Below are 16154 nucleotides of genomic sequence, written 5' to 3'. Positions count from 1 at the left end.
TTACTATAAGAAAAAAATTCTAAATATAAGGTATACCATTTAAAAATACGTGAATATAAATAAAAAGATAAAAAAATAAAATTATATATTTTCAAATAGTATGCAGAATATGAAACTTCTTAACAATACGACTCTTACTATAATCAACAGTTGTTAGAGCACTTGCCTCTTGGCTTGACCAAATGCAAGTTGAACTCTTTATTTAGTTAATGCGCATGTAAATTAGACTGCATTAGATTAGTCAACTTAAGGCCATCCAGTCCATGAGCTCCAGTAAAGATATCTCAATTTACAAATATGACTTGCTATTGTAGTAAAGTCTCGTTTATTTTTACAGATGAGATAAGATGAGTTAAGATTAAAGTTAAAAATTAAATAAAATATTATTTTAATATTATTTTTGTTTTAAAATTTAAAAAAGTTGAATTGTTTATTTTATTTTGTGTGAAAATTTAAAAAAGTTGTAATGATGAGATGAGATGAGTTAAGAAGAGTTCTGAAAAAAAAATGAGGCCCAAGTTATAAAATTTTATATCATTTGCTCAACCTTGCTTCGTTTAGCCAATTTCTTTCATGCACCTTCTTCTTCTTCTTTCCCACACGGCAACCTTCTTCTCATTTTTTCTCTCCAACGCCTCTTCCGTTGCAGACTCCTCCCTGTCGCTCGCTCCTCCTTTGTTGTTTGCAATTTCAAGCTCCGAAAAAAGCCCCTTCTCAAACCGAAGCCCCATCACCATCTTCTCTGTCACCAGCTCCTTTTTCTTGGCACTACTCATAGGTTTCATTCTCTCTCCCTCTCTTTCTCTTCGGTTTCGTGTTCTCGGATGAAATTCATGGGTGAAATCCGTATGAAATTCTTTCTGAAAGCATTCTAATTTGCAATTTAAAGTATCCTCAAATATTTGCAAAAGAGGTTGCATCACTTTTGTTAAACAATTCTTGTGCATGTTGATATTCATTTCTTGTAAAAAGCATAGGCTTATTTACCTCTCGCCCTTCTCTTGTTTCCTTTGTGAATTCTTGATTGTTTTCTAATTTTATTAAATTCATTTTTGTATTTGTTTCCAGGGCTTGTGGTCCCAAATATTCCTCAAGAGTTGTTACAAGTAAATATGGAGATTGCTTGAAAAATTCCTCATATTCGTATTCACATAAATGTTCACAGTATATAGCACAAGACGGAGCAAATTAAGCAGCTAACTAAGGAAATTATAGAGGAGGGAATCAAGGAAAATAATTATGTACTGTAAATTAATCTAGATAAGGAAAGTGTGTCTGCTACAAGGAAATATATTCGGTAATACTCTCCCTCAAGTTGGAGCATGAAGGTTCCAAATGCCCAACTTGTTAATCAGATGTAAGAATTGCTCACGACTCAGGGCCTTGGTGAAGGTATCAACGAGTTGAGAAGTAATGGAAATATCATGAGTTGTGGAGATGAGCTTAGCACACAATTTTTCTCTAACAATGTGGTAATCAATATCAATATCCTTAGTGCGTTCATGAAATACGAGATTTTCGACAATGTGAAGGGCAACTTAATTGTCACAGTAGAGGTGCATTGGTTGAGGACGAGTGACTTGAAGATTAGTAAGGAGAGTTTTCAACCAAACAAGTTCACAAGTTGTAGCAACCATGGCTCTATATTTAGTTTCAACAGATGAGCGAGAAACAATAACTTGTTCATTCGTCTTCCAAGAGATGGGACTGGTACCAAGTTGAATGAAATAGCCTATGGTAGATCGGCGAGTCGTGGGATAGCTAGCCTAGTCGAAATCAGTGTAAGCATAAATATGAAAATCACATGTGGATGAAACAAAAATGCCAGTGCCAAGGGATGATTTGAGATAGCAGAGGACATGAATTGCAGCATCATAGTGTGGCTTGAGCAGTTGGTTCATGAACTTGCTAAGAGTGTTGACAACATAAACAATATCTGGCCTGGTGATGGTGTGGTAGATCAAATGACCGACTAGGTGACGATAGGAGCTAGGATCGGAGAGTAGGTCCCCATCTTGATCAGTGAGTTTGAGATGTTACTCCATAGGAAAGGCAGCAGGACAGGAGCCAAGATGACCATTGTCATTCAAAATGTCAAGAGTATATCTTCGTTGATTAAGAAAGATGCCTTTTGGAGAACAAGCAACTTATCAGCCCAAAAAATACTTTAAGGTCCCAAGATTTCTAACACGAAATTTTTAAGATAAGAAGCTTTTGAATTTGGTGATGGCTAGAGGGTCATCCCTTGTAAGAAGAATGTCATCTACATATACAAGGGTGATAGTAAAAGATGTACCCTGAGAGCATGTGAGTAAGGAGTGGTCATCATGAGATTGAGTAAAACCAACCAAAACAACAATGAATGAAATTTGGAGAAACAACTCTGATAGGCTAGCTTAAGGCCGTAAAGGGACTTGTTCAAACGACAAACTCGTGTCTTCCCCTTCTTGGGATATCCCGGTGATGTAATGGCCAATGACGAGCTAGCAAATTCAGCAATGGCAAAAACACAATGGCCAGTGACTAGTTTTGCTACTGGAGCAAAAGTGTCATGATAATCAAGGTCTTCAACCTAGGGGTGTAATTGGTCCAGTTCGGGGGGTCATGGATCGAAAATTTTGGTCCATCATTTTTGTCGGATCAAACTGTTAGCTATCGGCTTAGTCGGTCTGTTTGGTCTGATTCGATCCATGAACATTTTTTCCTCTTTTTTTCTTTTTTTGACAGAAAATTTAAAACAAAAGTTTAATTAAATTAGTAAAATTAAAATTAAATGATCTTTTAAAAATTTTATATATTGTTAATAAGTATTAAATATTTTCATTATATATGCTCAATGGTGATCCCTTAGATAAAAATTACATAATTAACTTATACAACTGCTATATAAAATACATATTATATATAAAAAAAATATTTAAAAATAGAGAAATTCTACTCTAAGGCCACTAAAGTTTTCCAACACCACACACCTGCTAACATGGTTTTCTTATATTTTATTTTTTTCAAAACAACTCATTAGACTCCCCACATTTTCCACTTTCTCGCTGTCAGTTCCATTTGAATTTTTCCTTCTCCTTCCACGTTCTCCCTCAGCCGTGTTGCAGTACGTCCGCCTTTGATTGACCAAAGAACAGCGGATTTGGCAGGTTATTGTGAAACTCTTCTCTAAAGGTCCTCTCTTTTCAGTCCTATCTCTCTATGCCAATCTCTCTCTCTAAAAAAGTGTAGTAAAACACAGAACTTTCGGGTTAGAAATCTGGGAGAGGACGAATAATAGAGAATAAATTTAGGTAGGAATAACAGAGAATATCTGGGTTATTGCGACAGCTTACCTTTCAGCATTTCAGCATTTCGACATTGCTGGGTTAGAACTTTCGGCATTTCGACATACCTGGGAAGGGATGAAAGTCGGCCTTGGGGAGCTTTCAGCATATCAAAAAATTAGAACTTTCGGCATAAACCTGATTTATGGGTGGAAAGCTATATAATATTCTTTGCTCGTTTATTGAAACACCCTTCATGGAAACCTGCAGTGGGCTTTAGAAAGTAGTTTTGTCTTATAGGGAAAAAAAAAGTCAACAATTGTTTATTTGTCTGTAAAAATTATTAAGGGAGAAATAAAAAGATGAGAAACCTAAACGTTAAGAGTAACAAAAATAGAAAACTTTGCCTCTAAACAAACAAAATCAAAATAGAAAAATGCAAAACCTCAAAATTAAAATGAGAAACCTCAAATTTGGAGGACTTTATTGAGCTTTGGTAATTATATTCCCGTTTTCTAAACCAACTCAAGTTTGTGTGTGTGATTTCTTGCATCTGAACTGGATGTTGGTTGTATTATCCAGGCAGGGGGAGAGAGATTCACAGAGAGAGGGGGAGAAGAAGGTTATGAAAGGGAATGGGAAGAGCAAAGAAGGAGGGAGGGGGAGAGAAAAAAAGGAAGGAATACAATTCTCGAAACCGAAAGGCAAAATTAGAGCTCTAGACCATTTTCAAAATAAACCCAATTTGACACATCATTAGTGTGTGATGTTGGAGAGTAGACCGGCCTTAGAGTAGAATTTCTCTTAAATATATATATATATATATACATTCGGTCATTCTTACCCATTCCAATCAACTTCCTGTGTGTAGGTCCTGAAAAACACAAAATGTTGAAAAATAGATAGCAACACAATTTAAGGAGGTGGTGAGTTTATTGATGGAAATAAGATTAAATTTAAATGCATGAACATAATGGACATTATCTAAAGATAACGTGTCAGAGAGCTGAATGTGACCTAAGTGCATAATGGGAGCGACCTCACCTGTGGGTAATTGGATAGGGTTAGCATGATCAACAAGGTGAGTAGTGTGAAACAAAGAGGAATCCAACACCATATGTTCATTGGCCCCACTATCAGTAACCCAGCCTTGGCTATGTGAAAAGGAAATAGATTTGCAAGAGGAAGAAGAAAAATTACTAGCAAAGTTGGCTGAAGTGGAGGAGGGGAAGATAAGAGATCCATCAATTGGCGGTATTGGATAGCATTCAAACTTGGAATAGAACTTTCTATAGGTGTGGAGGGATTAGGGCTGGTGGCAACAATATTTGCAAGAGGAGGAGCGACAGATTTATTATTCCCAGACCGTTGGTTCCCACGAGAGTGATCCTAGTTTGGAGGATAGCCAATGAGCTTATAATAAGAATCTTTCCAATGCCCAAAATTACCACAATGCTCACACTTTGGTCGACCACGACCATGCCCCTTTTGAATTAGAACCACTAGTAGAGGAATGAAAAAGATTAGACCGATTGGCTGCCATGACAACAGATTCAGCTGGTTGACATGGAAGATGTAAAAGACGTTCTCGCTCTTCTTGACTAAGAATAGAATAGACCTTGTTGACGTTTGGAAGGGGTCCGCGGCAAGAATTTGACTCCAGATTGATGAATAAGAGTCGTTGAGTCCCATTAAAAATTGAAAGACTTGCTCTGTTTGTTGAAGTGTCGTAATGTTTTGAGGTCACTGCAAGAGCAATCAGAATGGTTTGTCAAGGTGCTCAATTCATCCCAATAACGTTTGATGGTGTTGTAATATGCAACAATGGACATGGTACCTTGATGTAAAGTACTAATATCATGTTTCAACTTGAATAATCATGGGTTGTGGCTCTGTGCAAAACGATTTTCAAGATCAACCCAGACTTCTCGGGGCTATTGCAGTAAATCACGCTAGAAGCCAATGATTTTTCAATGGAGTTGAGGATCCAGGAAAGGACCATATCACTGCAATGTGGCCATGATGAAAATTCTTTTGGATCAGTGGGTGTGTCGAGGGTTCCATCAATGAAGCCAAATTTGATTTTGGAGTTGAGGGCCATTTTCATGGCTCTTTGCCAAGTAGGAGAATTGTCTTTTGTGAGTGGAGTGGAAACAAGAATTGCACCTAGGTGATAAGAGGAATGGAGAAAATAAGGGGATGAAGGATCTAGACCTTCTGCATGAGAAGACGCAGAGCTGGTATGATTTTCCTTAGAGAAAAGGATTAAATGTAAAGAAGTATCGATTAGGGCTCTGATGCCATGAAAAGAGTAAACATGGAGATAGTTGGAAAAATTCCTCATATTCATATTCACAAAAAGGTGTACAGTATATAGTACAAGAGGGAGCAAATTAATCAGTTGACTAAGGAAATTATAGAGGAGGGAATCAAGGAAAAAAATTATGTACTGCAAATTAATCTAAATAAGGAAAGTGCGTATGCTATAAGGAAGTATATTCGGTAATAAAAGGAGACTGAAACTCTGAGAAAGGAAGTAGCAAAGAATGGAATTGATCAATTTGTTTGCCTACCTCTCAATTGCATTTGTTTTTCCCTCGTTTTTGGATTCTGGATGAAGTCTTTCCTATTTCAAGTTTTCCTAGTATTGTTGTGCGTCTTATGCCATAATAAATCCACTTAATTCTTTGCTTTATGAAATATGAAACTGTGGTTCACAGCAATAAGATGGGAGTAGTCGGGTGATGGTTATAGTCATATAGTTTCTGCATTAATCATCTTTTTGTTTAATCACTCTTTTGAAGTGTAAGTAAATTGTTAGTCTTAAAGACTATAATCTTGAAAAATTTATGCATGCCATTTTGAGATGGCTTGGTGCTCAATCCTTTTTTACATGGTGAATAAACTCTTAGCTTTAAGATGCCAATGCATGTCTATTCATGTTGTCCTTATTTTCTAAATTATTTTTTGTTTTATTATACACTACAGGAATTTTTCCTTCTCGCGTGGAGCGAGATCTCCACATTTCCCCTATTTTCTCGCAACAAATTTCTAGAAACTGCGAGAATCACTATTCGCTAATCTGTCGAAAGTAAAACGTCTGTTCAGTGGAGTTTCGGTGATAAATCATGGGTGGCCGCAATTGCTGCACCTAACTCGCAGCAAAATCGCCTTGCCAATTTGGGAGAAGGGCAATTACGGTGAGGAGGCGTCACAAATTTGGGGTCATTTACGTCGATTTTGCGAGGCTGTAAAATCTAAAATTCGACGATTTTGGGGCTGGCAGTGAGAAGCTTTGTTCCCATTTGCGATGAATTTGTAGATGCCGCAATTTCTGAGATTTTACATACGGTGAAAGAGCGAAATCCCCGCAATTTGTTTTGATTTTACATGCAGTGAATTCGATTACCACGTCGCAATCTCAGATGGGTTTTACATACAGTAAAAGAGCTAAATCCCCGAAAAATTGTTTTGATTCTATATGCAATGAATTTGATTACCACGCCGCAATCTCAGATGGGTTTTACATGCGGTGAGCATGTATGGTGTAGGAAATGCCAAATATCACCGCTTGCTAAAATTTACAGCTGCATGGTTAGGATATGCGGTGAATAAATTATAAGAACCCACTCGCAAAATTAAATCTATGGATTTTCTAAACGCTGGCTTCAAACAATAGTTGAGAGCAAATTTATAGGTTTTTGGATTCACTGATGTAGCAACGCTATTTAAAGCTCATGTTTTGAACCCAGGTACATTTGCAAATCATTCAATATGTACTCTGAAGAAAAACATCCTTTATCTCAATTCCCCTATATATCATCTTGGCATGCATATTGATTCTCCTCCAATCATAAACTAAATGTTTAAAATATTGATTCTTTGCCCCAGTATATGTTTCATGAATTAATGACCAATCATAAAAAATTCTTCTTCTTTAATTTAAAGATCATGATCATGCTGACAAGCAGATGATCATTTCAAAAATATTAATATGCTCATGATCAAGAAATTAGATAGATGTAGATGCATCTAATTTAATTTAATCCAATAGCTCAGTACGTACTCTATGTGACTCATGAATTTGCCAAAAATAAATTACAAGCTTGGAGCAATATTATATATAATAAGAGCTAGGAAATAGCTTATTGTTAGCATATAGCAGTACTTCAAGTCTATTTAGAAATTTAAGATGAGGTTTTGATCATTCCATGCATATCGATGATTTTTTATATAAATAATGGAATTAAAGAAACATAGATACAGAAAGGACCATTACAATATTAATTTTGCAATACTTTGTAGTGTTTATTAATTTCTTAACATCTTGGTGGTAACAGGATCTAATTAGATTAAGTTGAATTACACCACACTAACTCAGAAAAAATAAAGAAGATCAAGAAGAAAGAACTCTAAAGAGTAGTAACGTACATAACCAAGGAATAATTTAAGCTTTACCAATAGCAAATTATATTTGAGATTCCTCTCATTTATGTACTCTGCCAAACTTGTATTTGAGGACTTTTGTTTTAGATTTAATATAATTCAAACATCATATATTTTACCAATAATTTACATGTACATTGCCATCCAATTTTCATATAAATAACCTTGAATGTGAACATTTCATTTACTTTCACATCATACATTATAGCAGGTTTCTTCTAATTGTCATGCAATTGCTTAAATTCCTGAAAACATCTACTGCCACTAAACACATGAAGAATATGTGCGTCTCATTGGAATTGTTGTCAACATGGCTATACATTAATTTAAACCCTATAGATTAATTTAAACCTGGGAGTGAATCCATATATTTAGCATCCAACAGGCTCATTGGTGTATCAAAAAATTCCACTTGGCTGATATCAACATATGAGAGCTTATGTCTACCTGAAAAATACACATGCTTCAAACAATTATTGATGTGTTTGAAGTAATTATTGATGTCTACATGCAAATTACAAAGAATCAACCAAAGACTAAACTTATGCTAGTCATTACATGTACAAACTAAAGTAGACAATAATTCATGTCAGTCATTGCATGTACAAACTAAACTTATGCCACTCATTGTATATACAAACTTAACTAAGCAAAAGCCTCCAATAATTCATTAAAATCTGTTATATCATCCATATTTCATAGGAAAATAGAAGATGCATCAGGCAGTGGCATGAATTTTTCTAGTTCAGTGCTCTAGGCTCAAGAATAAAGACCCTTCAGTGTTTATCAATGTATAAACATAACAGTTTTGAGGCATGAGCTCCAGGAGGAGAACATATCAACCCTAAACCAAACTCACATGTATTAGGTTTAACAATGGTTACAACTCAACCATATGTGGGGTGGATAAAATTTTCAGCCCTATATATATATATATATATATATATATATATATGATATTAAAACTACATATCATATAGCACACACCTAAGCACAAAATGGATGACCTGTCCAAGTATCTTTCCTATGATATGATATCCAAGTAAATGATATGCACTACATTTTCAAGCACTACATTTGAGGCTATATGATATGCAAGTATATAGCCTTTCCAAAAACAGGGGAATGAATGGTGGAAATTACCACCTAAGCCCAAAATTCCAGCAAACAATATCTTCATGCCATTTTTGTTTCTTCCACACCACCAAATACTGAAACTAGTGCTACCCAATTAGTTTCTTGAAGCCAGATAATTAATTATGTATGCACGCAAGGACTAATTTCCATATGATATACAAAAAAAAAAACATCAATTGGTTAAAAAACTATATGCAACATTGTTTAAAAGATCCCAATAACGACAAGCCAAACCTCACTTCAATTAAAACAAATTCTTGTTGACCCAACCATAAATCCCATTTAATAGACAGTTTTATTTTTTAAGTTTACCTAAATATTCTCAAAGAGTGACCCAATGACCTGTTCTTGTGAAGAAACATTGTTAGACCTGATTATACAAATCTCCCAATATAATGCAAAACTTGTTGAATTCCAATAATAGCCGAGTTATTCAAATGACAACAGATGATTAAATATCTTAAACTTTACATGTATATTCAACATAAATCTCTACCTATAGTCTATTACAGAAAAAATTACCAAACATTTCTTTGTACCTAGTATACATCTCTCAAGTTGCAAGGTTTTAATATCACTAACATCATAACTGATCTTATAGAATATGCATGAGCAACTCTCTTAGCCATTAAAGACAATACATGCAGTTGGAAGGGGTTTTAAAGCATACTTACAAAGTTTTCTCATAACCTTTAACAAAGTAATCCCACCAAAATATTGTAGCCCAGGACTTTTTATAATTCCACCAAGCAACATACAGCAAGTACAACTAACGTCAAAATCCTGCACCATTTTCTAGACAACTAATAAATAAAATATGTGCTTGCCAGCAAAAGTTAGAAAAATATCAAAAAATCCCAGTTTAAAAGCCCATCCAACTAAATATTTTCTAGAGTGTCTATTAGACACTCTTTCAAAATCACTGTCAGGTAGGTTCATCCTCTGGTTATACAATTGTTGCCAAACCAATAATTGTCGTACTTCCCTTTTCAGGTCATCCAATTCGGTCTTGTACATCATTGCCTCATTTTTATGTTTCTCATTTTCTTGGGTTAGGTGCTCAACTTGTGCCGACATAGATGACGGTCTAGGCTCGGGTATAACTAAACCACCAAGTCCTCTTGCATAACCAGATTTGCGTCCTAGCACATCTCTGAATATAATTATTGCAGCCTCATCTGTGCGCTCCTCAAGCTCCATCTCATCTAACTTCTCAATCATTGTATTTTGATGCCAAAATATATTTTATATCATTTATACTATTTGGGGAAATAACTAAACTCTTTATTTAGTTATCTATGAATGGAACAACATAGTGCAAAGTTGGTAAGTTAGAGAGCACGCACATAGAGTGTTTCTGTCATGGGAGTGACAAATGCCCCTTTCTTCTTTGACCATCTAGTTTTTTTTTATAGAAGTTTACCAAGTTTGATGAGCTTAGACCCTTCAATTACATACATGAATAATAAGGACATTCTTTTGTTTACACACTAGCACCAACCAATGAGCTTAAATATTGAAAATCACAACAATCTTACCATATATTGTATTAACCTCACAAATGACTTTCTGTCTGCTGTGTGGTTCACACGTTGCCTTTTCCCATTGGCCTTATTTTAATTGGATATTTTCTGCAATATTTATAATGGCAATGTTAACAATACTCAACACATATCTCTTTCCAATAAATTGCATCAAATGTAAAACTATCTTATATTTTCAAACTGTTTATACGTCACTTGTTACCTTGAATTTGTCGTTACCCCATCTCCCACATAACTTTTTCCATACGTCTAGTTCCACCAACGAGGTTGATTTTACTAATGCCTCATCGTGTGTTGCACAACCCAAGTATATTTTATGAAGCTGGTAGTGAAAGTCATTGAACTTCTTCCTGAGGTTCTTCTTGACCATCTCGCGATGATTCCTTTTGCTCCAATCTAGAATGAAATCAGCCTGCAACATCAAATCAAAAGACATCAGTCCGTAGACATAAATACCATAGACATAACATCTTTTAAAATATAACTGGAATTTAATCTATTTTTCTAGTTTAATGCAAGCAACACAATACCTGGACACGATTGATCAACTCCTCTTTTTCTTGTGTATCTACAGCATCCCAAGTATTTTGAGTCATGGTTGCATGATGCTTGATAATCCATGTCACCCTTGTTGTATAGAACACGACATTCTCACATGATGGTGCCCTCTCATCATCATTACTCTTCAAAGGAATGAGACCATGCTTACGAAGCTTCATAAACTCAATGCACCCAGCTGGTCCACGACACCTCCGCATTGGTAGTTTCCCTGCCATTGACATGTTAATTTCAATGACTAAGAACAAAAATAATCAGAAAACCAATTACTGGGTCCAAAAAAATGTACATGACCATCTTCACTAATACCATGTTACTCAAATGTCTAATCACATAATTATCACTGGCTTTAGTCTATTGTTTGCAAACTCATTTAACCTTTATTGATAAAATGCTTAAATTTACATGATGGTAATTGTTTTTCCAAATTAAGTATGGATTTGCACAAACATACAACTAAAGAGTGTAAAGATATTTAAATCTTCCCATTATGATTTATAAGACACTACATGAATGATTAAACTAGGAAAAAAAACCTCTTACAGGGAAAAAAAATAAGTAAAGATATTTTTGTCATCTCTTTGTGCTTTGTAGGCACTACCACCAAATTACTAGCCCCATCAGAGTTGCTTCACTTTTTCTTTCATGCCATGTACACTTCCAATTTTACTAGTTCTTTTAAAGAAAACCCACATACTAAGTTTCCAGCATTTCTAATTGTTCTCCAAAACCTTGCATACGTGGCTAGATATGGCTAAAAAACAGTAAGCATATTAGAGATATAGCTAAGAGAGAAATCTCCGGAACTGAAGAGTAGAACCACTCTACCCCCTCCTAACTAAATCACTACCTACACAAGTCAATAGCAAAAAAATCATATAGGATTTTACGACAAACTAAACCACAAAATTGGCAAGCATCTGAAAGAAAGAAAAAATAGCAAGGTTGTGTGAACATAACAGATGCAAGAATTCTATTTCATAATACTAGAAGCAATTTCACCTCATTCAATGAGTGGGGAATGAATTTCGAAATTCAAACCAATTTAAGACTCAACCTAAAGAGAAACTTGTAGGGAACATTGTATGTTGAATAAAATTAACAATAATTCTTGCAGCATGCATACCAACATTGTACATTGTCCAACCACCTCATAAAATAATAAATATTGTAGAAAAATCTAAGAGCAATGAATAATAAATTCTTGGCAATTTTCACCAAAACAATACTTATTACCATTGTTCTCAGGCCTTGTATTTGAACCATTGCTAATTTCAGGAAACTCAATACCCAAAACCATCTCTGGGGGCTGTGTTGAGTCGTCCGATGATGAGTTTTGTTCAACCATTCGTGTCCACCTACCAGGTTGCGACTGAGGTGTTGGACTACTCCATCTGCTCCATTCACTTGCACGTATGCGAGTTTCTGTCATTCGGGCATGTCCACCAAGTCCTCTTTTTGTTCCTCTCATGGTAAATTGAAGTTACAATTGATTGGAAATCGATTCTATATGCAATTGTATTGTAAAAGCTTCGGTCATGTGAAACCCAATAAAGAATAGGGTGATCATCGTGAAAATGCAACATTTCTACAGGCCCTTACTTCATTAGCACATTAAACTATAACTATTTTACTAACTACATTATCCACACAAGCAAGGCCATCCAAAAAGTCTTCTTTCTTTCTTTCTCTGTGATAAAGCTGGATGATGCATAAATAAAACAATTTTAGGAATAATAAGATTAAGGCATGCTGGTAGACCCATAAAGAAAACTTTTTCATGAAATCTGAAAGGCAACGAAAAAAGCTTCTGCAAATCCATTCATGTTTGGTTTATGGTTGTAGACAAGTTGACAAATGTACTCAGTATCATTTCATGCAGTTGACTAAGCTGCATGGGTTTATGGATTTTCCTTACAATTCCACGTCTATCTCCTTACATTTTCCTTACCTTCAACAAAATGACATAAGCTTAGTTTATTAAACCCCAGTTTAACTCTATTACTGAGGTGAAATAAGTTCATGATTTGCAAAAATCTCTAAACTGGCCTCTTCACCAGATTATAAGTTTAGTTTGCAAATTATTAATCCCCAATTTGTTAACGAAAATCTGATTTCACCTCAACTGAGAAAATCCATAAGCTCAATTTAGTTTAACTTCACTCCAATAATGTGGGGAAATAAACTCAGGAAACCCATTTTTATGAAACTAATAAGTAGTGGCATACACAAGAAGCTACTTATTATAATAAGTAGTGGAGATGGATGAATAAAAGATGGTAGGAAAATACATACAGGGCTCTCTTAGTGCTTAAAGGTCAATCTGAATATCATCAACGTCTCCAATGGCCTCCACATTCATCTCTGTCTTTGCCACCCATGTCTAACCAGATTTCCCTTAAAGTAAACAACTCTCAACTTTCTGTGTACTGCGCTGCTTTCGTGTAGTGGGTTGAAAGTCATGAAGTGACTTGCATCTGGTATAGACTTTTAAAAGTTAGGCTAATTTCCCTCCAATTTTGGCTTCTAGATATTTGATGATCCCGCGTATTACCAACTTCGCATCACAAAAAGATATTTCACTATTTCGGTCTGACGGTGGGACCCATGTACACATGGTACATCAACCATTTTTCCTTCTCTAACAATTAACAACCCTTGCCTCAAAAAAATGAAAATAAAAAATAATTAACAACCCGTTATTTACATTAATGTAAAAAACTAGATTATATTGAAATCAGGCCCTTCAATCATATACCATTTGGATACAAAGTTGATCATTAAATTAGATATATATATATATATATATAAATACATGTATGGACGTTAGATTCTCCAGTGTTTAATTCCTATAATTTAAAAATATAAAATATAAATTTACATTTAGACAAATATCAAGATAATTTTTATATTTCACTATATATGTTATTCAATGGCTGAAGCTCCCAAGCCAATTTCGAATGCTATTTTTTCCATACCTTTTCATAGATTCTCATACCTATTCATAATAAAATGGAATATTTAACGTCTATGTATATGATGTAGGAGGATCCGAGTCAGATGATACTAAACTTTCCTGTGGCACATTGAGGGCGTTGGGATACCTTGAGTTGGCAATTCAGTGCAAAGATGGCAGGAAACTGTGATCTGACTCGGCGCACACGTTTTCCCGAGACAAAGAAATGTTGTTTTCCCTTACGGATTGCCATTTTTAGTTCTTTTTTTTTTTTTTTTCCTTTTATGGTAATTCTGGATAATGATTTTGAACCTGATTTGGGCTAGATTTTTGCGTTGATTACTTCTTTCCTTACTATTTAATTTTGGCATGATTATTAAAATTTGCTACTTTTGGATAATGTTTTATCTCTTATCGATTTACAGTTATAATGGCTAGAATAATTGCTATTCTATCTGACCCCTGCATGCCACCTTTGTATAGAAACTAATAAAAAAACATACATACCCATTGGTTACGGGTTGAACCCGATATTTTTTTTGTAAACCTATATGTTATGGATTTTATTTTTGTAAAGTAGCACTCAAACTCTATTTATTTAATTTTATAAAATAAGATTTTTTATATTGTTTATAAAATAATATTACCCATTGTTTATATGAAAAGCACATATAACAGTGTTTATATAATATTGATGTAGCATTAGAATGATTTTATAAAATCAAATCAAATCGAATTGAGAAGAGGAGTTTCCAAAAGGCAATTCTTCACGTAATAAATAGGTCCTATAAATGTACATAAAAGACTTAAAAGTTGATAGTGTAGAATGGTGATGATAAATGTTAAATTAGCATATATAGATGAATGAAAGTGGGTATCACCACATCACAAATGGTAATGTTCATCAAGAAATCTCAATATGTTGGAAGTAATATGGAGGTTGCCAGCCTCAACTTTTACTAATTATTATTTCCCAAAAAACATAGCAAGTTGAAGTGGGCAATATAGAGGATAGTGGTCCATATGCATACAATTTCCATACCTTCCCAATTTTTGCATGATGATATATTTTACACTAAGATTCGTAATATCACCATCTATTAGTATTAGGACTGATATTTAATTTCCAAGAATCCCAAGATCAAGTACATATCTATGCAGAAAAGTTGATTTTACAAGAAGTACTTCATACACGTATACAAAACAACAACATTTGTTTCCACGGTATGGTCACCTGAACAAAGTAGATGATTGAGCATGTGTTATATCAGACATAGAAAAAGTTCCAGACTGATCAACATCCAGATATTCAAACTCTTCCATTACAAATTTACAATTGAAATGTCTTATTCAATTATCTGGTCGCTCAGTTTAAGCTTAGACTAAGCCATGAACTCGGTAGCACTGTGGAAGAAGAAAGATGCAATGTGTGAGCAAATAAATAATATGGAGTAGAAATAAATAATCAGCTAAATATAATAAATGGAGTAGAAATAAATAATCGACTAAATATAATAAATGGAGTAGAAATCATATATGTTTTGACATAAACAGCTCATTTCTTTATCACAAACCTTAGCTATGCACATACAATCTCCACCAACAGACCTATTTGAAAACTAAAAAACAAAAATACTTTCTGATTTAGATACTAATATATTACAACGCAATGCAAGTGAAAAAAGCATTGTAAATACTTTTTCCACTAAATAATGAGGCAAATGGAAAAGGCATCCCTTGCACTTCATAATACGAATACATATGCAAGCAATAGAATTGTCATTAAGGTTGCAGTGTTCATTTCCAAAAGGGCTAAGCTAGCTATCAATTTTTTTTTTTTTTTTTATAAAATCCACTTGGCGTTGCAAATTACTTAAACCCATAATAGGATAATATCTATCTATCATTGTTTTTTGAGTTCTAAGCAATCTGGTATTAAGTTTCTGACTCACATATAAATACAAAGAAAATGCGGGCTTCCAATTCACGCAAGCTAGAATAGATAATCAAGTATGTACAACAAATTACTTAACAACATGACTAGCAGCCATTGACATGGGAGTAAGTATACTTTTAATTTCTTCTCGACAGCCTCAAGGCAACAAATACAACAACTTACAAAAGCTAAAGACAACTCAAATAGCTAGGCATGATATATAATATTGTTGGTGAAGAGAGATATATGGAATTTCACGAACGAAAATCCAACTTTCTGTGCGAAATAACTCAATAAAAAGGAACCAATTG

The 16154-nt window shown here is 34.5% G+C and overlaps 1 protein-coding gene and 3 long non-coding RNA genes across 4 annotated transcripts; 2 read left to right on the top strand and 2 right to left on the bottom strand.

Moving 5' to 3' along the window:
- The first annotated feature begins 6979 nt into the window (after nt 1-6979).
- On the top strand, nt 6980-14307 carry LOC121266413. The gene is made up of 2 exons (XR_005940800.1): nt 6980-7018; nt 13997-14307. It is a non-coding gene; the product is annotated as an uncharacterized LOC121266413 (long non-coding RNA).
- LOC121266411 lies at nt 7861-10243 on the bottom strand. Its single transcript, XR_005940798.1, has 2 exons — nt 9524-10243; nt 7861-8159 (listed from the first exon to the last, which is right to left on the bottom strand). It is a non-coding gene; the product is annotated as an uncharacterized LOC121266411 (long non-coding RNA).
- On the bottom strand, nt 10455-12391 carry LOC121266410. Its single transcript, XM_041170226.1, has 3 exons — nt 12188-12391; nt 10924-11162; nt 10455-10805 (listed from the first exon to the last, which is right to left on the bottom strand). Exons 1-3 carry the CDS (start codon nt 12381-12383, stop codon nt 10578-10580), a joined length of 663 nt encoding a protein of 220 aa, XP_041026160.1. The 5' UTR covers nt 12384-12391; the 3' UTR covers nt 10455-10577.
- LOC121266412 lies at nt 11095-12299 on the top strand. The gene is made up of 3 exons (XR_005940799.1): nt 11095-11224; nt 11892-11895; nt 12230-12299. It is a non-coding gene; the product is annotated as an uncharacterized LOC121266412 (long non-coding RNA).
- Nucleotides 14308-16154: the final 1847 nt, after the last annotated feature.

The sequence above is a fragment of the Juglans microcarpa x Juglans regia genome, chromosome 5D (assembly GCF_004785595.1).
Source record: "Juglans microcarpa x Juglans regia isolate MS1-56 chromosome 5D, Jm3101_v1.0, whole genome shotgun sequence".
Classification (NCBI taxonomy): domain Eukaryota; kingdom Viridiplantae; phylum Streptophyta; class Magnoliopsida; order Fagales; family Juglandaceae; genus Juglans; species Juglans microcarpa x Juglans regia.
Note: the sequence above shows the minus strand (reverse complement) of the source record. Positions and strands in the feature narration are given on the sequence as shown.

What these genes read in the sequence shown, in the direction of transcription:
- LOC121266410 (XM_041170226.1), bottom strand. Translation starts at nt 12,383, where the DNA reads ATGACAGAAACTCGCATACGTGCAAGTGAATGGAGCAGATGGAGTAGT. An exon ending in TACAAGGCCTGAGAACAATG is followed by an intron (nt 11,163 to 12,187) that starts GTAATAAGTATT and finishes TGTCAATGGCAG; the next exon opens with GGAAACTACCAATGCGGAGG. An exon ending in AGTTGATCAATCGTGTCCAG is followed by an intron (nt 10,806 to 10,923) that starts GTATTGTGTTGC and finishes TTGATGTTGCAG; the next exon opens with GCTGATTTCATTCTAGATTG.